A 23,486-nucleotide genomic window follows, 5' to 3' on the forward strand; every position below is an offset into this window, starting at 1 on the left:
AATTTTCGACATCGTTCCCTATCCACAATGGGTAGCTTTGAGGATTGTCGGCAGCAGAGAAGGCCGAAGCCATGGGTTGAGACTCCGCTGATTGAGTCGCCTTCCATGTCGCGGATGGCGGGCTGGTATGTCTCTCGATACGGTGGATAAGGGGAAGCGGGTTCTAATCCACGATTTGCAGCCGCATCTTTCTCAAACTTGAAAATCTCCAACCCAGCGGTTCGTTCAAGTCAAGGTAGGTTCCTTTTACCCTTTCAATTTCGCCCGCTCAGGCTAACCTGCACCCCCAGAGCCATCGGCAATCTCGTCCTGTCCTACGCTTCAGACCCAGCAAACCAAGGAAAGCAGCTTCATTTCTTTATTTCATCCGCCGGTAATGCAGGCCTCGCGGCTGCTACGGCGGCCAGTGCACTCTCGTACCCATGCACGGTCTGTGTGCCAACCAGCACGAAACCCGTCATGGTCAACAAACTACAGGAAGCCGGCGCCACAGTCGCGCAACATGGTGCAAATCTCGATGAAGCATCGATCGAGATGAGAGCCATCATGGACTCACTTCGGGGAAGGCCAGCAGAGAACGGCGATGCTAAGCCGGTCGTCCCGATCGCGTTACATCCGTTTGACCACGAGAAGATCTGGGAGGGTGTTAGTACAATGGTCGATGAACTCGCGTACCAGATGCCTCCGCGCGAGCACGAGATGGGAATTGGAGAATTTGAAGACGAAGTCCTCCCCATCGATGGGATCATCTGCAGCGTCGGCGGTGGCGGACTCATGAACGGCATCATCCAGGGCATCGAGCGCCAAGAACAAATGTACGGCAAAGCCAGGGCCGGCTCCACATACAGCAACTCCGCCGAGGCAGGAAAGGATATCCACATCATCGCAACGGAGACACATGGTGCCGATGCCCTGGCCCAGGCAGTCGCCAAACGTTCACTGGTCTCGCTGCCGGGCATAACATCGCTTGCTACGTCCCTAGGGGCCATCCGCGTTGCTCAACGAACTCTAGATAATGCCCTGTACCCGCCGGCCGGGGTCAAGGTGCACACGTTGGTTCTACAAGACGCAGATGCTGCAAAGGGTGTATTGAGATTGGCCGAGGAGCAGAAACTGCTGGTTGAACTGGCCTGCGGCTTATGCGTTGAAGCAGCGCTTGGCCCAACACCGTGGACCCGCAAGAGCCCAGAGAAGCGCGTGAATGGTGCCCATAAGGCCGTCAATAATAACCTGAACGATTACGGCACCGAAGCAACGGACATTCAATCGTATCTTAGCCGATTGATCCCCAACTTTGGCCCCGATACTCGTGTCGTCATTGTCGTATGTGGAGGAAGCAATGTCTCATTGCAGATGGCAGGGGAATGGCGGCAGAAACTCGATGAGGGATGGGGGGCTGAAAATGGCATTCTTGCATGACAGAGCTTTACCCAGGTGGCCGCTGTATGATTTAATGCACTACTGTCCAATGTGGCTATGTTTACTACCTGTTTTGATATTCTGGCGATGGGATGTAAGGCGTTTTCGAGGGTGGGAAGAATTCTAACTTAACGATACGTTGATTTTTGGCATTGTACCCAACGGGCGTCATAGATTAGACAGTGCTTGCGGATCAAAAGATTGCTCGTCGAAAAACGAGAAAAAGAGAGAAAAAAAAAAAGGGTCAAAAGAACAATCCACATCAATGATTCTTGATCATGTGAATCCGATAATCCCAATAATTTTTCCGAATAGGATCATACTTCTCCTTCAATAAAGTCAGCATCTTAACCGCCTCGATCTTGCACTTCGCAGTCTCTGTCTTGTATCCCTCTTTGGCTTCTTCAGCGAAAGCATCCGCTAACCATTCCATGGCTAGGCTGCTTTTAACCTGATAGTCGATAGTCTCACCGTCTTGAACCTCCTCAACGACGAACCTGGACGCGAACGTCTTCAGTTCCGCCATCGGTCGGCCTGCTGCGTGAAGCACCCCTCGCACATAAGCCCAGGGGCTCCTGTTTTCTGGGGCAAGGACGATCTTGCTCTTTGCGTATTCTATCTCGGTGTCTACAAGGTCCTCGTCGGCGATTTCAAGGCGCCCACGGTTACCACTCTGGTCAGTAGGGTTCGGCATGCCAGAGTCAAACTTGTCTCCTCGCGGACCGAATTTCAGAACCCAGCGATGATTCCACGCCGAGTTGTTCCGGACGTCCGAATCGATCAGATTTTCGACATCGCTCAGTTCGCGCGGACAGTCCCAGAGGGCAAAATGTCGCACGAGCCAGTGACGATATGTCCAAACGTGGTAATTTTTAGAATCCAGGGAAAACATTTGGCCAAGGAAGTCCTGCTCTGATTCAGGAAGATCAGGAAAGGTTTCGCGGTCTGACATGATCAGTTGACGATGATGCCTGGGAAAAGAGCATCAGTATATGAACAGGTTGCTGCAAGGAGGGGCGCAGTGGGTGGGTAGAGACCATATCTGATAGTTCTTCAAGTGTTTGAGCGAGATCTTGTTTAACCATGCAATCTCCTCGCGGAGATCCTTCTTGAGTGCTTGGATTATCTTAGCTCTGTATAACCTGTATGTTCACTCATGGTCAGTCACGATAGGGCTTCAAGAGCAACCTTTTGAAAAGAACTCGATCCGAAGCAAACTCCCCTCATACCTTCAAGGTTGGGGCTTTTGAAAGTACACCAAAACGAGGGAAGGAGGAAAAAAAAAAAAAAAAAGAAGAGAAAAAAAAGGGAAGAAAAAGGGCAGATCAGATCAGGTAATGAATGTTACAAAGATTTGGGTAACATGCCAGCCTGAGCCCAGTATCGGCGGTCCATCGCAAACACAACACTTTTGGTAGAAACAAACGGCAACATACCACACAGTATAATGGGCTGGATTCAGCATAATCACATCCGCCGTCAGCTCCAGCGCTCTCTCCGACATCTCATTGGCAGCCATCACGCCTCTCAGATAGGCTGTGGCCTCAACATAGTCCTCAGTGTATGTGATTGTGGCCAAAGGGTATGTTTCGTCTCCGTCTTCGCCGGAGCCAGAGCCCTGAGCATAGTACTTTGCCCCATCGTCCAGGGGGATGGGCGTGAGCGAGGACCAGAGGGGAGAAGAAGAATATTTGCCCATGCTTGTATTTTGTTACGTCGCGAGCGATCCTATCAATGAAAGCAGGCTTATTCAGGACTTTGATCAAATCAGCTGCCGCGTTAAGTAGGAATATATTATCGGGAGATGCGTTTGGTGTATTGTGCAAAGAGCACCAGGGCTCACATAGATCAGATATTTTCGAGTTTTTGTCAGTTAACTAGTTAAGTAACTGCTCTGTAGTTGGTTGGTTCATAGTTAAATAGTTCTCGGAGGTTGGAGGGGCAAAAATCTTCAAACAATAAAACAAGAAAGAATGCGAAGTAAAATATGCTATTGTTCTCGAGTTCGCCATTCTCCGAGTTATTTATTCCGCACTTTTTGACAAACGCAGTATTCTACATTGCCGCAATCGTCGGCCTCGTTTTAATTAAGGCTGCATTCGTCTCCAACCGTCAATGCAATGCGTCAGAAATGGCCAATTAGCTCTATAACCGGCTGGTATCTACATACAGTCACTAGGTAGACACAAACCCGAATCTAAATAATGGAACCCCATTCCTATCCTCCTTGTGCGTAGGACTGGAAGACGGTAAAATCCTTCAAGAAGCAGAAGCCATGCGGACCAGCCTGGGAATATTAGTAGAGATATTAAGCCCGAGGGCATAAATAATTAATACATAGAATACGCTATGCATGAACAGCAGCGGCAGCGGCAGCTCATCGGAAGATTCTACAGTCTCTCTCAGGATCAGCTCAGATGCCCACGCCTCCAGAATTTCCACCCTTCACGGACATCCGGCACGCCCACACCAACCAGCTGTTCAATACCGTGGTTTCCCACTGCATTCTCAAACTTCTGCTGGTCAATCTCTTCTCCGCCTTCCTCGTCGGTGCCATTTTTCAGGACAGCCGGCCAGAGAACGCCAACGCCCTGCCCACCAAGTGTCGTCTCGTATCGCTCGTATCCCTCCTCGTCCAGCTGTCTTTCGAGTGGCTTTAGCGCAGTCGACTCACGGTCAGGTCTGATCAGAGTAATGGCACAACCGCCTCCGCCAGCACCGGTCAGCTTTGTCCATCCTATGCCGGTGTGATCGACCAGTTCTCGGATGCGTTCTAGACGGGGGTGTGATACGCCGAGGGAGACGAGGAGACCGTGGTTTATCCGAAACAGAGTGCCGAAATAGTTCAGGGTTTCACTAGAATGTTTATCGAAATTCTCTGACGAAATGAAGTCGTGTGCCGACGTTGTGACTTGGTCGATTCCATCCAATAGGCAATCTGTAATCGCGGGATGTAATTTCTTCAGCGTGCCAACCTTGGCTACCTCCGTCGCCGTAGATCTAGATTGTCGAGAATTGACGAGCAGAAGCGGCAGCTCCGGGAAATCCAAGATTGGAATAACCATCGGTGGTTTAGAGTAGTCACCTCGTCGGAAGATAACAGCCTTTCCCCCCGCCGACACCGTGTTATCTACGCCGCTTGGGTTTCCGTGGATACACAATTCCCCGACAAACGCCCAGCGGTTGATACGCTCGATCTGTACCTCTGATTCATCGAACGGTTGATCTGGGTGCGGCCCAGCCAGGGCGCGAATCTGCAGCAGCAGAGCGGCGCTGAGGCAGACGCAGACGCTCGCGCTACTTCCCAGACCAGCACCGATTGGAATCGTCGATCGGAGGGTGTATATCGCGCCGTGCGATTGTGGTGAGCCGAGGGAGAGGTAGAGGTAGAGGAAAGCGCTCGCTGATCCCTGGTGTACTTTCCTTACTTCGGGAGGCTTATCCGGCGAAACGTTCGATATGTGCGGTCTTATGGCGTCCAGCAGGTCAGGATCTAGGGATGTAACGCGGTCGTAGTAGAATTTCTTCTTCGAAGAGTGATGGAAGACGTCCCAGGGAAGGGAGTCGATGTCCCAGGTGTGGTCCAGGCCGGTGTCGCGGAAATTCAAGGTGACAGTTCGACGGGATTTGGACAGTGTAGTTACAAGGAGGTAGGACCGGAGAGAGATGGCGGCAGCCATCGCTTTCTTGCCGTGCACAACAGCATGCTCACCAAAGACAATCACTTTTCCGGGAGCCGAGACCATAAACGGAGGAGCCATGGGCGACGAAGGCTTACGGGACGCATTGGGCCTTCTGGTCGAGCTGGGCGATCGCTGGGGGTCGACGGAGAGGCCATCTCCGCCGAATTGGCTTGGGGAAGGAGTCGGCATTCCGTCAGAGCTCTCCGTCATCGATTCTTCGTTCTGGCCGTTGCTGGAAGCCGCTGTGTCCTCTGATCTCATCGCGATATTGCCTCGCTCAGCGCCCAAGTCATCCACGACGAGGCTGGCGACCTTTCGTCGTCCATTGGCCTTTTTGCCCCGGACGCTTCCACCCTTCTTGCGCTCCATGTATCCAGGGATATATGTCTGTGTGCTATGTATTTGTGGAATTGAGTTGGGTGGCACGGACGATGGGGTCATGCGGAGCGTCGAGTAACTATCCCGGACGAGATGCCGTTACACGGTGAGAGCTGGCCGAGAATGCGAGAGGATCGAAACACGAAAAAACTACAGAGGGATGATCGTATTCGACAACAAGCCGATACGAACCAGCTTCGGAAGTGCCGGGAATTTCACTCAAACAGAGCGCATGGACCAGCTCGCTGCGCCCCCTTGCGCAAAGGGGTATTGCCGTCGGTTTCTTAATTCCAACGCTCGTCGAGGTTTCACCCGCCATCGCCGCCCTGCAGGACTCCTTCGCCGCCGGTCCGCGGAACAACGTATTTGCGCCGCCCCAGCTGTGCTGAGATAAGCAAGAAAAGGGGGCGGTGGAAGGCACTAAACCCGATAGAGAAAGGTACAATTAGATTAAATTTGGCCTAGCGTGGTATAGTGTCCAGACTGCAGCCAATCAGAAGACGGCAGAAACTAAACAGGTTTCCACCAATCGGCTGCTACCGAAATGCTCAAAATCCAAACACAGAAGAAAACCTTTCGTGTCAACTAGCGCTTAACAAAATCCAAACCCAACATGTGAGGAGAGGAATCCGTTCTGATTTATTTGGTTAGATGTACTTCGTATTTAGCAACGTTGATTTGAACGCTCAATGTTCCACTATTTGCCTAATTCAGTAATAATCTGGTGGATAATCTCGATTCTTAGTTTATATTAAAATGTTCACACCGAGTATATCCGACGTTCACGAACGATTTTTCGAACGAATTCGTTTGGAAGTTTAATCAAGAAATTCGACAAACGATTAACCAGCTTTGGTTAACTAGTGGCTATGGGTCCGGAGCTCAATTCAACGCTTGGAAGCCCTACATTAGCAGCTCAAATGCCAACTTCAACCGCGATCAACCTGCTGAATAGCCCGCCGAACCGACTGCCAAATAACCCGCCGAACAGAGTGCCGAATAGCCTGCCGGATGGACTGCTACTGCCAGAGAGCAAGCGAGGAGAGCCACGATCCTATTGAATCTCAGACCAACGTTAATAGCATACGCCCCGCGATTCGATTTAGCCATATACATACACGTACAGATGAGCACCTTGAAGCTGGAGCATCGCAAACGGTGAGTTGTACAAAGAATTCAAAATCTGGATGGCCTGCTGGCTTGCGTAGCTTTTGCCAGGAGCAATTCAATCGCTCAATTGTTCATCCTGACCGTATTCTAAACGTGATCTCCAAAGGTCCATTGAGGGCGGAAGAGACCAAGCGTTTGGCTGATCTCTTGGTAGTAGCAAAGGCTGCCGGTCAATCCTCACAGGGATGATATTCTAGTATCCACTGATTATGAAGGAATTCGGTAGTAGCTAGGATCTCATCGCCACGCGTTAGAAGGCCAGTAAGGGTATTGAATCCAATTCCAGCGGCTTTGGCCCTACTAAGGGACACAATATTTGTATCGATTTCAGGGACTTCATTATCGAATATAGGGTAGCGATTTCCACGCCACTAGTCAGGGGAACTAGGTATTGGGTAGCGACCGTAGTAAAAAGGTGTAAGGATTCGCCCGCGAACCCCTTCCACAGACACTTGATGGGAGTGGATGTGTATTACCTCGCCCGCGAGACACTAAGTCACGTGCTCGCAAGCGCGCATAGAGGCAGCCACTGCGCGAACCCCTTAAGCAATGGAAGCCAAGTGACAATCTTGTCTACGGTCGTACACAGTTGCCAGAAGAACATAAGACTTTTACCTTGTGTATTCCTTTTCCACATACAATTCCTACTAGAGATTCATTATCACGCTGATCCGCGAAGTACGATCCTCACATTTTGCCACTCATCCTTTGGTGACGCCTGACAATGGTCTCTACACAAAGAAGCCAACCCCCTGAGACTCGCGAACCTAGTACGCCAGCAGAGAACCAACCTGAACAGCCACCTACCCTAGTTCGCGAGGAGACTACAAATCCTGACACCTCAGCTCTCTCAACCGTCGACGAAACTGAAACAAACTCCGCGACCTCAGAGAGAGAGTCTACTTTAACATCAAAAGATGAAATCCAACAGCTTCGCGAGAAAACCAAACTACTAAAGAAAATGGTGAAATGGCAAGCAAAGTTGAATGACACTCTCCAAACCAGCCAAAAGCACTTGCGAAGTGAATCCCTTGATATAGCTACCTCTAATCCAACACCCGCGAAGCGCTCGTCAGTTTTGAGCCCACTGCAACACACAAAGCTCTACCAGACTGGCACCTACAAAGAATACCGGCGGTTCACCTCCAATATTGAATCCATTCGCGACGCCAGCGGATTGAATAATGAGGAGACCCTCGCGTACGCCCTCATTGGACTCGACTATATTGAGAGCGAGCTTTGGGGGGTCTACCGCGAACAGAACCCATTGAAGAACAACTGGAATGGCCTCAAGGAATTCCTACACATGAGGCTAGGAGATCCGACAAACCGCACGCGAAAATCTTGGCGAGCACTTTTTAGCCTTCGCAAGAGTCCAGATGAAACCGACTATGCCTATCACCGACGATTCCTGGAGCGCACATTAGAAATTGGTGAAGAATTTGAAGACCTCGCGAAGCTAAAGAAGAACCTCTTTATATGGAGCTTGGATAAGCCCATGCGAACCAAACTGGATGAACAGCTGGAAATACCAGATGACATTGATGACATAGTAGCACTGGCTACCCGACTCCGACCAAGTGTGTCAGTGGCCTATGCAAAGAATGCCCCACACGCGAAGCCTACCAATCCAGTTGGAAGTGCTCGCAGAGGTATGAAGACCAATGACTCAAGGCTGCCAATGGATAAGAGGAGTCAACCCCAGAGACCCGTACGGGAGATGGGGAAGGACCTTATCAAGGATCGCGAAGCCTTAAGGAAGGATGGGAAGTGCTTTGAGTGTCGCCAAAAGGGGCACCTCGCGAGAGACTGTCCCAAGAAGAAGGCGTGGCTTGACGTTCGCAATATCAAGACCACCTAGCCTAACAAGAAATTGGACTTGTTGAGGCTTGGGTCTTGTAGGATTGTGGAGAGGGTAGACTCACAAGCCTACAGGCTGGAGCTGCCTCCAGGTCTGCGAACTCATAACAGTTTCCATGTATCCCTGCTCCGCGAGCACGAGACCCGTGAAGGAATAGATAGCTCACCTCATCATGAAGTTCGCGAGGCAGACAAGGATGAGAGGGTGTATCAGATCCGCGAGATAATTCACTCAAAGAGAGAGGATCACAAGCTGTGGTACAGAGTGCATTGGGAAGGTTATGATGATGAGAAGGACAAGACATGGGTTCTGTGAGGACCACAACCCTTCTGACTGAGCTGGCAGACCAGTGGAAGGTTGTGCCAGGGCGAAGCCCTAAACCCTAGGCAGAGGATTCACTAAAGGAATAAATGTTTATCCAACATGGAAGCTTATTGTGTGTATATAGTGAGCTCTCACCCTGAACCCCCTTTCTAGAGCCTGTCTTAGTATTTTGTTATTATAGCTACCTAGTTGGCAACAGTGATTCTCTTCCTACAGCGCCTAGCTGAGCTCCTAACATAATATTAAGACCTACAACATCTTTGGCTCTTTGGAGATTCACAGTTAAAGTCTCCAATGAACAAATGAATGAATGAATGAGTGAACTAACAAACAGATACTGAATACCAGAATGGTGAGCTCCAACTCTAGTAAAGAAGTCTGGAGATCAGACTAGGAGCTCATGGCATGGAACCCAGAGAACATGGGCTCTGCAACAGTGATCTCAAAGAAAGGCTTCCTGTGTGCCTTGGAGAAAGATACCAACCATGTGCATAGAGAGATAGCACAGTCTATGGATAGTGGAAGGTTCAACATGCAGCAACTGCAAACTAAGAGGAACAAACTACATGAATATGTTCAGGAATTAGATACACAGGCTAACATCTTGGTGATGGAGAAGAGGACCTCCAACAGGCAGTTATCAATCTTGTGATGCAGGCTTGAGCCAGCAGTGTTGAAAGCATTGGTGGAAAGAAGAGCAGCAAGATGACTGACCCTAATCTCCTCTCTGATGGGAAGAATCCTGTGTTCAAGCATTGGGCCTTCTGAATGAAAATGTTAGGGAACCCAACATAGATTTTGTGGGTGTTCCCAGGATTGGGGGATATGAAAGAGCTAAGTAGGTCCGATGCCCGCAACTGATGGGAGGGAGTCATGTGTAGAATGTAGGGGTCCTCTAACTAGGAGACTGAACACTGAGGTTCCCACAATCTGTGCAAATCATGCAATCCTTATATGTTCAGAGTTATGGGTCATATGAGTTCCCCTGAACATCCGATGTCATCTGATGCTTAGTTGACCTACATCCATACAGAAAAGCAAGTTGCAAATCAATAGTGACTACTTTGCTGATGAGAAAAGCAAGATTGCCTACATTGAGAGCTGAACAACAGGAGATGTTGCAAAGCATCTTGCCCCCTGAATGCAAATTGACCACTCAGAAAGGTTCACTACAGTGGATGAGATTTTTGAACACCTGATAAGCATATATGAGGACCCAAACAAGATTCAAAAGGTCAAGTCTGACAACTGGTGCCTCTACATGAAGAATGGAGATAACTACACATACTTACAGGCTGGTGGATAAGTAAGTAAGCATGAACAGTGGGGCAATCCCTCAGTTGGTGTGTTGTAACGGCCTGAACCTTCAGTCTTGTCAATGCCTCTCTGTCTGGCCCAAACTAACTGGTGAATCAGAGAGACGATCATTCCAGGCTGTCGTGTTTGCTAGTCCAAGTTGAACGGGTGGAGATTCCGACCTTTCCCACTGACTGCACCTCAGCATAAGGTATGGAAAGTGGTACATCTTGCTGCCTGTCCAATTTAGTGCTGCACCCTTGGTTCACCACAGTCATCAATTCAACACCTACCATCCATTGGTTGATTGTTGCAGGCGCCAGGAGAAAAACAGCAGATGCTCACAGTGAACTCCATTTCCACAACAATTATCCACTGTCGCAGCGCCTATTTGAAGGGGCTCCGAAGCTTGTGAGGCATGGCTCCGCGAGGGCTCAGGTAAACTAGTACTTAAGTACTAGAAACAGACTAGTTTGGATTACATCAGTATAAACTAGCCTTTTTGGGGCTAGGTCTGTAAAGGCAACAGTCTCTACGACAGCGCTTAGGTGTTGAATCTCTCATTCTTCCAATTTGTGACAGGTCTTTACCGACGATGCGAAATCGTATCTCCTTCCTCCTACAAAAGATTGGTGCTCCCGGGAAACAAATGAGGCGGAATATACAAATCTCTTGTCGTGGTATGCACTGAATGAACACCGGGTGCTTTCCTTATTGGTTAATATGATCTAGGCAAACCCATCAGTGACGAACAACTCTTTGAGTATACAAATGGAAATTTTCTTGTTAATGAGAGGACTCAATTTGAACGACGTTATGTGAAGTTTAACCTGGCTGCTCTCTGCGCTGTTGCTGCCACGGCGGGAGGCGAAGAGTCTCCCATTAATGCAGTTGAAAAGATGGAAGGGGGCTTCAGCAAGGCCCTTTTAATGAAAAAGGAAAATGGAATGGAGATTATTGCAAAAATTCCATGTCGCAACTCTGGACCGGCAGTGTACACTACTGAATCAGAGGTGGCTGTTTTGAAATATGGTATGCAAATGGTCTTGCATTCCACAATGTCTGTCAACTTACAACGTATCTCATAGTGAGCCAACATACAAATGTTCCAGTCCCAGAGGTCTACACGTGGTCCTCAGATCCCACGAACCCCGTAGGTGTAGAATATATCATTATAGAGAGGGCAGCAGGGATTCCTGTTTTCAAGATATGGGGTGAGATGTCTCAGCCCAACAAACTGGAGCTCATCAAGCAGCTTACCAAGTTTGAACGTGAACTTTCCTCGATCCAGCTCCCCGCCTATGGCAGCCTGTATCTACGGGCTTTTTGTGGGAACCTTCCAGGATGTAAGCTGCTTGACTTGGACATTGATCCCTCAGAATCATACTGCGTGGGCCGCTCAGGCGACAGATCATACATGCTGGATGACTATAAGGGATGGGATGACTTCAAAATAGATCTAGGACCATGTGAGTATATTTTTGTTATTGCTTTGATGTTGATTCTAATATATGCTCTCAGGGACTACATTATCTGCGTATGGTATTGCGATCGCAAAGCGGGAGATATTCCGTGTTTTACATGGTTCATCACCGCACCCAGGAACTTTCTATCAGGGAAGTCCTATAGAGCAGAAGGGCCTTCTGGAAAGCACTATACACCTTCTGAAGTTACTGGACTCGCATCCCACTCTCGCAAAATCCGCCAAGCCTGTCATCTGGCATACAGATCTTCATATGGGAAACATTTATGTGTCTCCAAATGAACCATCGCAGATCCTTTCACTCATTGATTGGCAATCAATATCCATCCTTCCGCTTTTTTTGCAAGCACGATGGCCAGTCTTCCTGGAACCACCGCAAAATTATGCTCAAGGATTTCAAAAGCCGGGGCTTCCTGATAACTTCGATGAGCTGGACCTGGAAGAACAACAGTTGGCAAGGTATGAGCAGCAGCAAGCTGTAGCCGCCAAGGCATATGAAGTTTCAAACTATCTTGAGAATAGGCCTGCCCATACCGCGATGAACCTTCCGCGCGTTTTCCGGGAACTGTTCAAGCGCTGCGGTGAAACTTCAGAAGTTGGAGTTATCCCGCTTCGAGCCTGTCTTATAGAGATCTTCGAGAACTGGCATGAGCTGGGATTTACTGGTGACTGCCCTTACTCCTTCAGCCAAGGGGAGATAGAAGAGCATGATTCCCAGTTCAGGGAATACGAGGATTGGCATAAGGCTCATGAGCTAGCGAGGAAGTGTTTGGATACGGATGAAGATGGATGGATACCTCCCGAGATGGACATCATAGAAAAGCGCCGGCAAAACCAGGAACTACTGGATATGTTCATCAAACAGATGGCGGCCGAGAAATCCCCAGAAGAAGCGCGACGGATGTGGCCTTTCGTTGAAAGCTATTAGGTTACCAAGAAGAATCTCTAGGTGGAATATCAGAGTCTTGCTATTCCTGGAACATTTGTTTGACAATAACTTGGCTGAATGTCTTATTTTTTTTCACCCAAAAGACTTAATTTTAGGGGTGATCCGGCCAGAGAGATCAGGCCACCACTACATATGACCAATCACGGAACATGTTAGCGGTAGCCATAGTCTGCCTCAAGTAAAAGGCCTGTTTATCAGTCTTGGACAAGCAATGGGTTCATAACCAGTGGTTGGTCGTTGGTCGATCTGGTACTGAGAGGCAAGATAATTCAGAAAAGATGTCAGCAATTCACCATTATGGAACTGCCCAAGGCAGACCAACAAAGGCAAGCGCTGAGCCTTCCCACTTGATGAGAAGGTCCACCACCCTGATGAGGCCTTCAACAGAACTCTCAGGGACAACACAAGAATTGCTTGGATCAAGAAGTGATACCAAAAGAAACAGGCTGATATTTAAGACTGTGAATTAATTATTAGAGAAGATCCTTCAATGGCCTGAGGATAAGTTCAACACATATGTTGAGCAATGATTGAATGTCGTTAAGACTGAGGTTTATAGTGAATATGAAGCACTTGTGCAGCTGCCTCGCCCAGCGTGGCGTCCTTGCTCCATGCGTCGGCGGCCAGTATTATTCCCCATCCAGGAGAACATGTCAGTCGGTCCCTTGTCATATGGAGTCCGTGACAGCAGCGACAGTCAGCTATCAAAACAGCCTGATCGTCTTGCAGTTGTGACCCTTCTCCTGGTGGGATTCGTCTTGATGAACGCCCGGGCGACAGAGTTGAACCCAGTGACCAATTTTTGACGCACTGTTCGAGGAGCCCAGGTCCGAGAAGCTCATGTTTAAGGGCACAATAGCAAATGGAGGGCAGCTGAAAGTCTGAAAATTCATTCGTTGAGTCTGATCTTCAAAGAAAGAAAGACGTGGAATCCTAGCAATCCCGCGCCGAAGGTGCCACATTGCATACAGAAGTTGGTCATCCACCATCTAGAATCTGGTCATCCACCATCTCACCTGGTGAAAACATATTTCCCCCCTTATGCGCCGACATGGATGAATGGTACCCAAGAGATTAAGTCGTTTCTCATCCTTTCTTTCAGCCTCCTGACAGCCTGGTGGAGGGCACTGGCAACGACATCGTGCCTAACACGAAAATCATCTTCTCTCAGGCTGCGCATCAAACTTTCGTAGAACGCGCCGGAAATCCAAGTTGCCGCTTTATCGCTGGCTTCCCAGAGAGTTCCAATAACGTGCGGGAACCCAATCAGCTGGAACGCACTTGCCAGGTGTATCACCTCATCAATCAACTCCTCTGACGAGTTCTCGGCCGTGGAACATGCGGACAGAAACGCAATCCGTGCATGCTCATAGCTGATATTAGCAAGCTCTCGCACCGTAAAATGCTCCGCCCGTCCATCTTCACCCGGTCCGAGAAATAATCCGCCGGCTGACGGATCCGTTGAATCAGAATTTCCATGGCATGAGAAGTGTACCATATGGTGTGTGCGAACCTCGTTCAAAACGGTTTTCTTGGACGGTTTGTTGAGAATTGTGGGAACGATAGGATAGATGCTCCTTGAGATTGATTCCACCTCCTCAACGGTTTTCAGAGCCCCCATACCAGCAGTTTCCGGCATTGTGACAATGAGCATATTTGGATTTGGCTCAAGTGGGCGTCGAAGTTGTTGCTCACGGGAATACTTGAGGGCCTTCACAGTGGGGATGTAACTGGACACGACGTAATCCAAAGCGGTCTCGTCTGTGTGTCCTGCCGCGTGGAGAGGCATAAGGCCCATATACCCGCTTGTAACCCACCATATATGTGGTAGAGGATTCGAAGGAACAGGTGAAATAAATCGTAACTGACTGAGAACAGGATATACTGCAACATCCCACAACCACCCCAGGATATTTTGAAGCTCTTTTTGCCTTTGAGATTTCGTGCTGGGTCTGCCGACTGATAACTTGCTTTTTCCGAGCAACTTGTCAACATTCTTCCTTAGATCGTTGAACAAAAGCTCCTCAAGACGCATACCAACGATTGCAGACGTTGTGATGATGAACACGTCGCTTCGATACATGGTAACGTTGAAGGAAACAATCGGTCCACGAACAGCAAGCGCCATCAGATCAGTCGAAGTTGGCGGGAGCAGAAACCGGTCCAATCCTGGTAGTTGTCTGATCTTGCTCTCTATTTCTTCCAACCTCTCGATGTCCCGATGGCGCTGCGTAATCGAGCGGTGAACGTTTGACTGCAACTCATGTGTGCTAAGTTGTATTGTGGATGTCAAGCCGCTTGAAGGGCTAATCTCGGGTTCGGCAATATTTGAGAACGGTACATTGACATGCTGGCGAAGCGTCATGTATTCATAATATAATTCAGGCTTATATTCTTCCAAATGTGAGATGTCGCTCTGGGCGTCGATGATAAAACTGGCGATCACACCGCGGCCAGCCTCGAGAATCTCAACCGCTTCAGCTGGAGTGCCCTCCGCCTGAAGCACAGCAGAGGCCGCTAGCGATGAGAAACGTGTGAGGCTCTTAATAAGATGCTGTTGATCGTATCTGGAGAGCCACCGGAGATTCAATCGTGGTAATAAGCCAACAACCGCATCAGAGGCAGTCCGTGCGCTCTTCCAATTGCTGTCGCGGATATAATAGATGAAAGCATATTTGCCGGCATTGATACGATCAAGGGGCCTAGCATTATATATATTCAGGGCCTCAGTAAATAGATTAAGAGATCCTCTGGAATCTCTAATTTTTCCTCCGGTTCTCTCAAGTCGCTTTTCCAGTTGCATTCCCAGGTCATCCAGACGCCTTCCTCGATTGGGGTGATTGCGAGCAGTGCAATCCAGAACTTGCTGTCCAAAACAGGCAGCTTCTTCCGGATCTGACATTTGATCTGTTTTCTCAAATCTTTCTCTCAGACATCTTTCCAGGTTATCCAGATACGTTGCTTGATCGGGGTAATCGCAAGCAGTGCAATCCGAAGCTTTAAATGCAAGTCGGCTGGCCTTTTTTAAGTCCGACAGTGCATGGGTTCGGTGATATCGATCTCCCAACAGCTCATGTAGAATATCCAGAATCAACGTCCGATTAGGGTCATCGCGAGCGGTGTAATACACAGCCTCCTCAAATTGCACAAACTCTTCTAGTTCTGCCGTCAATGCTGGTATCTCAGAGCGGCTTCCAAGCCGGGCTCCCAGACTGCTCAAATACACTGCTTGGTTCGGGTGATCATGAGGAGTGCAATCAACAGCTTTCCGTTCAAGTTGTATAGCTTCTTCAAGGTCTGACATTGCAACCGATTTCTCAAATTGTTTCTCAAGAAAACTTCCCAGATTATGCAGATACATTGCTTGATCAGGATCACCACAAGCAGTGCAATCCACAGCTTCCTTTCCAAGTTGAATAGCTTTTTCCAGGTCTGATTTTGCTCCGGTTCCCTCAAATCGGGCTTCAAAACAATTTCCTAGATTACTCAGAAATCTTGCTCGATTAGGATCATCACAAGCAGTGCAATCCACAGCCTTCTGTCCAAGTTGAATAGCTGCTTCCAGGTCTGCCATTGCTCCTGTTCTCTCAAATCGGTTGCTGAGCTGATTTCCCAAATTATTCAGGCACATTGCTCGATTAGGATCATCACAAGCAGTGCAATCCACAGCCTTCTGTCCAAGTTGAATAGCTGCTTCCAGGTCTGCCATTGCTCCTGTTCTCTCAAATCGGTGTCTGAACCGATTTCCCAAATTATTCAGGTATATTGCTCGATCAGGATCATCACAAGCAGTGCAATCCACAGCTTCCTGTCCGAGTTGGATAGCTTTTTCCAGGTCTGATCTTCTTCCTGTTCTCTTAAATCGGTTTCCAAGCTGCTTAGAAAGATTGCTCAGATAACCTGCTCGATTAGAGTCGTTGCAAGCAGTGCAATCTACAGCTTCCTGTTCAAGTTGGATAGCTTCGTCCAGGTATGACATTGCATCTGTTCTTTCAAATTGGCCTTCAAGCATAACACTCAGACTGTTCAAATACACTGCTCGCATGGGGTGGTCATGAGGAGTGCAATCCACAGCTTCCTGTCCAAGTTGGATAGCTTTTTCCAGGTCTGATGTTTCTCCCATTCTCTTAAATCGGGCTCCAAGCTGGACACTCAGACTGTTCAAATACATTGCTCGACTAGGGTCATCACGAGCGGTGCGGTCAACAGCTTCCTGTTCAAGTTGGATAGCTTCTTCCAAGAGTGCTATTTGTCCGGTTCTCTCAAACCGGTCTCTGAGCCGGTTTGCATAGGAATTCAGATCCATTGTTCAATTGTGGTCATCATGGGAAGTTAACATGCGGGGTACATGTAACTTGCATCACTCGGATAACCTCGTCCGGGGCTGCTGTTTCCTCAGCTCTCTCAAGCTGCCATTGGACAAAACGCTCAATACTCAAGAGAGACAAGTCAACAATATCCACAAGTTTTCCTGTAGCATAAACAGCTTCTTCCAGAACAACTAATATCCCACCTCTCTGAAGCCTGTCTCAAAGGTGTAAATAATGTCAAGATAGTTCAGATAGATACCTTGCCCAATTCAGGTGATCATAATTGCCAGTGGTAGATGAGCTCTGTTATAACCCTGCGCTATCCCCGGATTCGCCTTCCAGCCCTCCATTGACTAGAGTATTGAAGAAAATTTACGTCAGGTTAGTAAAACATAAGGCTTCAATACATAGGGCCTGTCACAGCATCCGAAAAATCCACAGATAACCTGAAAATAGGTGCAGATGATATGTTATTGTCTACTCTGAAGCCAGAGGTAAAAGTTACCTCAGCAGTCTGTCGCCACCCAAACCTTTCCGTCATTACCGTACTTACCATGTCAACGCAACTTCATATGGAGTACTCGGTAGCTCATGCAGTGCTGACGTCAGTGATCCTGCATGTTTGGTCTCCAGATCTTGATGCATTTCAGATCAAGTTCATGGAATTTTAATGATTCTAGGAGACAAGGGCACAGGGTTTATGTATCATCAGGCAAAGTGTGATGGGTGGAACCCCCTATTCTTTGGTAGCTCCTAGTTTTCAATCTTGGATTCTTGATGATTGGTTCCTTCATCTATCTTGACGCCACTACACCGCACACTACATATATATATGGATATCAGGTTCACTTCGTCAACAACCTTGATACCTACGTGTTAGTCATGGCGCTTGGACTTCACAGATCTAGGTCTATGTACTCACTTAATGTGCATGTGTTGAAAAATACCAGGCATTTTATCCGCCGTGATGCCATCGTGTTGGGTTCTCAATGATCATTTCTTCTCGCTAGAAGACGTCCAGTTGGCAAGCTTGATTCCGAATATCAAGGATCCAGAGCTTGACGCCCTTGAAACCCCCACGCCATTGACACCGAAGGACTATACCGTTAAGGTAGTACGTGATTATTCCGCCTTCCTACAGCGTCATATGAACGCGAGGGTGCAAGCATTTCTCTCTCATGTTGCACAATTATCCATTGGGCGCACGGGGTCTTCTGATTTACGTCTTTCTGCACGTTTAGGCCGGATCTACACGCTCAGGAAACCTACGGCCGTGTTTAACACGTTATGCAAAGAAGAGAAAGTTCGGGAATGGCTTCAAGAGCAGATTGAGAGCGGCTCGAATGTATATCTTGTGATTGGCCTTCGCACGCTTTTCGATACGAGCACCGAGGGAGGTGCTCGACTTGCACAACATTATGCAGGCCAGTTTTCATTGCCTGTAGAGGAGTTTGCGGCTGGGATGCCAATTGGTAATGTGGGGGCCTCTGGCAGGTACGAACAAGGGCGGGAAGCCACAAATCGCTACGTGGCTCCTGGAGAGCAGATCTTTGGTATCCGGGTGAAGAAACTTACATTCAAATTTTTTGAAGCTCGCGAAGTCGACAGGATGCGTTTGGCGAGGAATAGTGTCTGGATGATGGCTGATCGCAGCCGGGCCGCCTCTCACAAGGATTCGGAAATTGTTGAAGCTGGGTTGGAGGGTGAAGAATCTGAAGACCAGGACGAGGACAATTCCGCTCAAGAAGACAACAATACGGATTTTGTTATCATTGAGAGTGGAAAATAGTGCTGTGAAATTAAAAAGCCAAAAGTTTGACTTCTGATAAATTGTTCAGTGCCCTAAGAGGCTAAGGATAATGTTGTAGTGGGCAAGGACTGAGCTGAAATCCATCAAGATCTGGAGTATGAAAGCAGACAAAAGGGCCATCAACACTGATGAATATTAACAGAGAAATGATGATTTGGCTACAACCACATAAACATCACTAATACATGGAGGTCTAGAAGACAGCTAAGCCCATGTATTTTTGTTAGATGTTGACACATATATGTAGTTGGTCACCATAGATGACTTCAGGATCAAACAGAGACTAGTATTCACAGATTTGGCAAGCTGTCAACATTTCCAATGTCCATCTTCTCCCTCGCACAACTCAGCATTTCAGGAGCAGCTAGAAAAAGCATACAAAGGGCTTTCCCTGTAAACTATTAGAATGGCAAACACGGTGTCTTTTGACTGCGGCCGTAGCACAATTGAGCTCTCTGTGTGTTACTCCACTATTCTCCAACATTCTCAATACCACCAACTGACTTGCTGAACAAGCCGTGCGAGCTATTGGCTTATTGCGTCTTTATGGCCCTCATGGCCTCCTGCTTATCTTTGAGAGCAGGTCAACCTGGTGGATTAAAGCCCGACTTTTTGGATGAACTCGACGATGATAGTGCCATGATGTTTAAGAAATCTGTTCATGACGGACGTATGATGGTAGCTGTGGCGGTATGCTGCCTTTTACCCACCCTATCATCTTAAAAAGGTGCTGCTCCGCCAATTCCACAGCGGACGGCAATTGTTGCACAGACCGCCATGACAGCTTTGTCTCTCTAGCACTCTCAGCCAAACACACTGGGTTGCCAGGGGGCTTTAGCCTTTAGAGTGCAGTCCTTCTACCTAGGGCTAAGCTTGTCCACAGGCTTCGCATTTCCATATAGATGGGTGTACGCCTTAGGTCCGGATTTTCGATAGGGTAGTGTGTGAGGTGGTGCTTTAGACTAGGCGCAAAAGGGGATGTGATATGGTGAAGGCTTGATATCACAATTCAAGGTAGTCCCATTGGGTTTCGGTGAGTTATAAAGGGTAGTCCTAGTTAGTAAATGGTTGGTCATTGTGATTGCAGTCTCCAGAGCATCTGCATAGAGCTTTGGATGAAGATATCACTTCTGCCAGGCAAAAAGCCTCAAAAAAGGGCCAGGGTTTATCCGTTGAGTGCCAAAGACCGTGAAATAGTTGATGAGACGTTCGATAAGCTCCATGAGCAAGGACAAAATGGAATGGGCGAGCAACCATACTTCTAGCGGATACCCAGTCTTTGTGACATGGAGAATGTGATTGATCGTGGACGGAAAACCCACGCAGAAAGACAGATACGTACTTAGTGGACATTAGGAAGCTTAACCAAATCGTGGAACCTGATGTCTATCCGGCCGCCAGGCAAGAAGAAATTATCGGCGCCATAGTCGGATGTAAGTATATAACGGTCCTCGATGCCACGTCGTTCTTTTATCAATGGCGAATTTGCCCCCGGGACCGCCATAAATTGAGTGTAGTATCACACAGAGGTCAAGACATCAACGTTGCGGTAATGGGATTCATAAACAGTGTCTCGTATGTACAACGACAAATGGGCTTAGAGCTTCGGGACTACCGCGACCAGGAGAAAAACGAGCTGTTGCCAAGTGGAGAGACCTTGAATGATTTCTCATATTCCGATTTCTTCCTGTCAAGATCATCTTTAGCGGCAGAGGGTTACACAAATCTCGGCAGTGATTTTCCATCACACTCTTCATCTGAGTATACCTGTCTAGACTGGAGCTCAGGATCCACAACACAGTTCAGTCACCAGGAAAATTATATTCCGAAATAATATACCACTTCATGGGGCAAAGACTTCACATTGGGGGTATCCAAATCCTAGGCCGTATCCCCAAGTTGCGTATAAGTAGGCGATAATGTGATTGATTGCAGTATGATGTTCTGGTCCAGGGTTGCGCATGGCCTCACTGAATCTGCTTACAGCAAAGGCTTATGTCTGGCCGGGTTACTTACAATAGCAGCGTATAAAGCTGAACAAACTTTGCATTGGTATGCATGGATATCTTGCAGATTCGCTTGTCCTAGTTCGTTTGTAATCGGTGTCCTTGGCCAGTTTGTATGGTTCGGATCCGCAATATGGAAACGGGTTGCAATTTTCTCAATATAACTATCCTGGCAAAGCCATGCTCTCCGGAGCTTTCGATCCCTTATAACTCTTACCCCGAGGAACCATTGAAGCTCTCCCATCTCTCGAAGCTCGTATAAGCCCTTAAGCTGCTGTATATTCCTGTTAAACACGATTTTATCCTCTCGGTGGTAGAGTATAACAATATCGTCAACGTAGAAGTAGAGGATCAGCTTGCCGTTAGTAAATATGCACGGTTCGTCAAGGATTTGCTTGAAACCTAGACCTTTGAGCATGCCGGAGAGTTCCTTGTTCCATAGTAGTGGCAAGGTTGTAGTGCTGTATAAAGCCCTTAGGACTAGCAGTACATTCCCTTCTTCACCCTTCTTATATCCATCCAGGATTTGAGTGTATAAAGTTGATTCCATTTTGGCATTTATAAAAGCATTCACAGCATCATATTGGGCGGACTCCAAGTCATAAATCACCATCAGGTTAACTATGAATCTTAGTGCCCTTATGGCCAATGTTGCTGCATAAGTGTCCATCTGCAGCTGGCTGAAGATCTCCACATACCACAATCCTTGCCTTATATTTCAAAAGGAATCCATCTGCATCGAATTTGTTGTCATACACCCACATTAGTGGCACTGGGGTCAACCCGTCAGCTTCCGCACATGTAGCTGGAACCTTCTCAAAGCAGCCCTTTTCCCAGAGCTTCCGCATTTCAACCTCCATAGCTCGTTCATATTCCTTCCTATTCAGATGTTTTGTTTATAGCTCTTGGGAGGCGGCGGGATCTCTTCTTGGTGTAGACAGTGTGTTGGTTCCTTTCCAGCCATAAAGCTTGCGAATAAGCTGTCCAAATCCTTTATATTGTTAATCCGGAATCCATATAGATTCTTGCATTCCCTCTTAGAGGGTCCTATAATTCCTCTGGGTTCATTTGTTCAGTGTTCTGCTTTCTGGTCCTTGTAGGCTTTCAGACTCCTTCCTGGATCTCTTGTTGGGAAATCATTAGATTGTCCACCGGGTTAGACTCCTCATTAAGGGATACTTCTTCAAGTTGGTTGAGTATTTGAGCGGACGGTGTTGCTATGGAAGCATTCGGGGAACTATAACCCTCCAGGCATTTCTGCTTCTGGTGTTGTTTCGGTGACGGCAGCAGGACTTGCGAGGTTCTGCGCTGTTGGAACCGTATTATATCTTCAAGGTCTGGAAGGTCCGGAGCGTAATCTGGAGCAGTATCCAGAACTAGGGGCGGTTGAGATGTAGGAGCCGGCGTAGGATCTGGTGTAGGCAGTTGTAAGCCGTTGATTTTGTCAATTTCCAAGGGATCTACCCCCTTAGTTCCTGAATTCTTAGGTCCCTTGGACTGTAATTGTATAAGCTCCTCGTCGGATTCATCTGAGGACTCTGCAATGTCAGATCCTTCCCTAGTAAAGTTTTCTAATTGAACCAGGTTAGTTAGTAGTTCCTTTTGTAGGTCTGTTATTTCATTTGCAACTTCTCTAGGGTCGAAGAAGATCTTTTTGTTGAACATAACATCCCTGGTTGAGATCACCTCATTCCTGCGTGGGATCCATATACAGAAGATGTTTGTGGATTCATATCCAACTAAGTAGTCAATTTCAGCTCTTGCAGCCAGTTTGCGGCTTCTTGGAATTGAGTTATCCTTTATAAGCGGGTAGGCTCTGCAGCCAAAGGCGTGTAAGTGCAAGGTATCTGGCTTATTTGTTCCAGCTTTATCATTAAGGTAGGATTCCAACATTGTTAAAGGGGTTTCACATTCTAGAGCTTTAACCAGGGTTCTGTTCAACAAATAAGCTGCTGCTTTGGTTATTTCTGGCCATAGATCCTCCGGCAAATTGGCAGCTACACATATAGTTCAAGCCACTGTAGATATTAAGGCTCCTGACCATTCTGCCAGTCCGTTTTGCTGTGGTGTATAGGGAGGGGATCTCTCAATGTGTATGCCTTCTTCTGTAACCCAGTTTGTAAAGGCCTTTTGTAGAGAAGTTTTTCCATCCAAGTGTATAACCAGCACCCTTAGGTTGTAAACCCTCTTTATCTTCCTAACAATCTGTTTCAAAGCTGCTAACGCGTGGATTTTCATTTGAGAGGTTCAGCATTGTGGATATGCTCATCTCATGAGGGCTGTCACATTGATAGCCCACACAATGCTATCAGCCTGACTCCAACTTTCCATAAAAGCTTTGGCAATTTTGAGGTATACTTTGACACTGTTGCTGGCGAGGAACATACCTACCGCATTGACAGTTTCCTTAACCCAGTCTCAGCAGCACGTCGGGGACTACCTGTTACTCGCAAACTCCTTCTCAGCGAAGGAAGAGTAATAGATGCTCCCTCCCCCCAGCTACTTGCTCTACACCGGGCCATTGCTCATATCCTTCACTTGTCAGGGGCGGGTGAATATATTGATAAAATACTCCAGGATTTTGAGGAAACAGGTGTGCAAGAGGATGGGTCCACGGACCTGGGACATATTGTGGACCTCAGACTTGGTGGTTGGCTAGATGGTGCTGGTGAAGTTCATTAACTAGTTGCCGGATGAGATTTGGGGTTATAACTTGTAGCATATGTGGCTCTGGAGGGTGTTCTCTTACAAATGCTGGTCAGCCATGGTTTCCCCTCCTACTCCATTGTTACCATTG

The 23,486-nt window shown here is 47.8% G+C and overlaps 8 protein-coding genes across 8 annotated transcripts; 5 read left to right on the forward strand and 3 right to left on the reverse strand.

Moving 5' to 3' along the window:
- Positions 1-27: 27 nt before the first annotated feature.
- D8B26_007971 (uncharacterized protein) lies at positions 28-1,630 on the forward strand (the record flags this gene model as incomplete). The annotated part of the gene is made up of 3 exons (XM_003067435.2): positions 28-125; positions 182-235; positions 291-1,630. The coding sequence occupies 3 exons, from the start codon at positions 28-30 to the stop codon at positions 1,417-1,419; spliced, it is 1,281 nt and encodes a 426-aa protein (XP_003067481.2). The 3' UTR covers positions 1,420-1,630.
- Positions 513-3,292, reverse strand: RAM2 (CAAX geranylgeranyltransferase alpha subunit). The gene is made up of 3 exons (XM_003067436.2): positions 2,856-3,292; positions 2,457-2,561; positions 513-2,390 (listed from the first exon to the last, which is right to left on the reverse strand). The coding sequence occupies exons 1-3, from the start codon at positions 3,116-3,118 to the stop codon at positions 1,682-1,684; spliced, it is 1,077 nt and encodes a 358-aa protein (XP_003067482.2). The 5' UTR covers positions 3,119-3,292; the 3' UTR covers positions 513-1,681.
- A 535-nt stretch (positions 3,293-3,827) lies between these two features.
- ERG12 (Mevalonate kinase) lies at positions 3,828-5,543 on the reverse strand (the record flags this gene model as incomplete). The annotated part of the gene is made up of 1 exon (XM_003067437.2): positions 3,828-5,543. One exon carries the CDS (start codon positions 5,541-5,543, stop codon positions 3,828-3,830), a length of 1,716 nt encoding a protein of 571 aa, XP_003067483.2.
- Positions 5,544-6,491: 948 nt separating this feature from the next.
- D8B26_007974 (uncharacterized protein) lies at positions 6,492-6,839 on the forward strand (the record flags this gene model as incomplete). Its single annotated transcript, XM_066125698.1, has 1 exon — positions 6,492-6,839. The coding sequence occupies one exon, from the start codon at positions 6,492-6,494 to the stop codon at positions 6,837-6,839; it is 348 nt and encodes a 115-aa protein (XP_065981782.1).
- A 458-nt stretch (positions 6,840-7,297) lies between these two features.
- On the forward strand, positions 7,298-9,056 carry D8B26_008430 (uncharacterized protein). The gene has a single exon (XM_003067438.2). The coding sequence runs from the start codon at positions 7,375-7,377 to the stop codon at positions 8,509-8,511; it is 1,137 nt and encodes a 378-aa protein (XP_003067484.1). The 5' UTR covers positions 7,298-7,374; the 3' UTR covers positions 8,512-9,056.
- Positions 9,057-10,707: 1,651 nt separating this feature from the next.
- On the forward strand, positions 10,708-12,619 carry D8B26_007975 (uncharacterized protein). The gene is made up of 4 exons (XM_003067439.2): positions 10,708-10,811; positions 10,864-11,163; positions 11,220-11,600; positions 11,653-12,619. The coding sequence occupies exons 1-4, from the start codon at positions 10,727-10,729 to the stop codon at positions 12,540-12,542; spliced, it is 1,656 nt and encodes a 551-aa protein (XP_003067485.2). The 5' UTR covers positions 10,708-10,726; the 3' UTR covers positions 12,543-12,619.
- A 983-nt stretch (positions 12,620-13,602) lies between these two features.
- On the reverse strand, positions 13,603-16,869 carry D8B26_007976 (uncharacterized protein; the record flags this gene model as incomplete). The annotated part of the gene is made up of 1 exon (XM_066125699.1): positions 13,603-16,869. The coding sequence occupies one exon, from the start codon at positions 16,867-16,869 to the stop codon at positions 13,603-13,605; it is 3,267 nt and encodes a 1,088-aa protein (XP_065981783.1).
- An 886-nt stretch (positions 16,870-17,755) lies between these two features.
- D8B26_007977 (uncharacterized protein) lies at positions 17,756-18,817 on the forward strand. The gene has a single exon (XM_003067441.2). It carries the CDS (start codon positions 17,841-17,843, stop codon positions 18,660-18,662), a length of 822 nt encoding a protein of 273 aa, XP_003067487.1. The 5' UTR covers positions 17,756-17,840; the 3' UTR covers positions 18,663-18,817.
- Positions 18,818-23,486: the final 4,669 nt, after the last annotated feature.

Source organism: Coccidioides posadasii, chromosome 4 (genome assembly GCF_018416015.2).
Source record: "Coccidioides posadasii str. Silveira chromosome 4, complete sequence".
In the NCBI taxonomy this organism is placed as follows: Eukaryota; Fungi; Ascomycota; class Eurotiomycetes; order Onygenales; family Onygenaceae; genus Coccidioides; species Coccidioides posadasii.

Coding starts and splice junctions, on each gene's coding strand:
- RAM2 (XM_003067436.2), bottom strand. CDS start 3,118: ATGGGCAAATATTCTTCTTCTCCCCTCTGGTCCTCGCTCACGCCCATC. Junction 2,562..2,855: donor CCAGCCCATTATACTGTGTG/GTATGTTGCCGT, acceptor GTGAACATACAG/GTTATACAGAGCTAAGATAA. Junction 2,391..2,456: donor TTGAAGAACTATCAGATATG/GTCTCTACCCAC, acceptor CTCTTTTCCCAG/GCATCATCGTCAACTGATCA.
- D8B26_008430 (XM_003067438.2), top strand. CDS start 7,375: ATGGTCTCTACACAAAGAAGCCAACCCCCTGAGACTCGCGAACCTAGT.
- D8B26_007975 (XM_003067439.2), top strand. CDS start 10,727: ATGCGAAATCGTATCTCCTTCCTCCTACAAAAGATTGGTGCTCCCGGG. Junction 10,812..10,863: donor TATACAAATCTCTTGTCGTG/GTATGCACTGAA, acceptor AATATGATCTAG/GCAAACCCATCAGTGACGAA. Junction 11,164..11,219: donor GGTGGCTGTTTTGAAATATG/GTATGCAAATGG, acceptor CGTATCTCATAG/TGAGCCAACATACAAATGTT.
- D8B26_007977 (XM_003067441.2), top strand. CDS start 17,841: ATGCCATCGTGTTGGGTTCTCAATGATCATTTCTTCTCGCTAGAAGAC.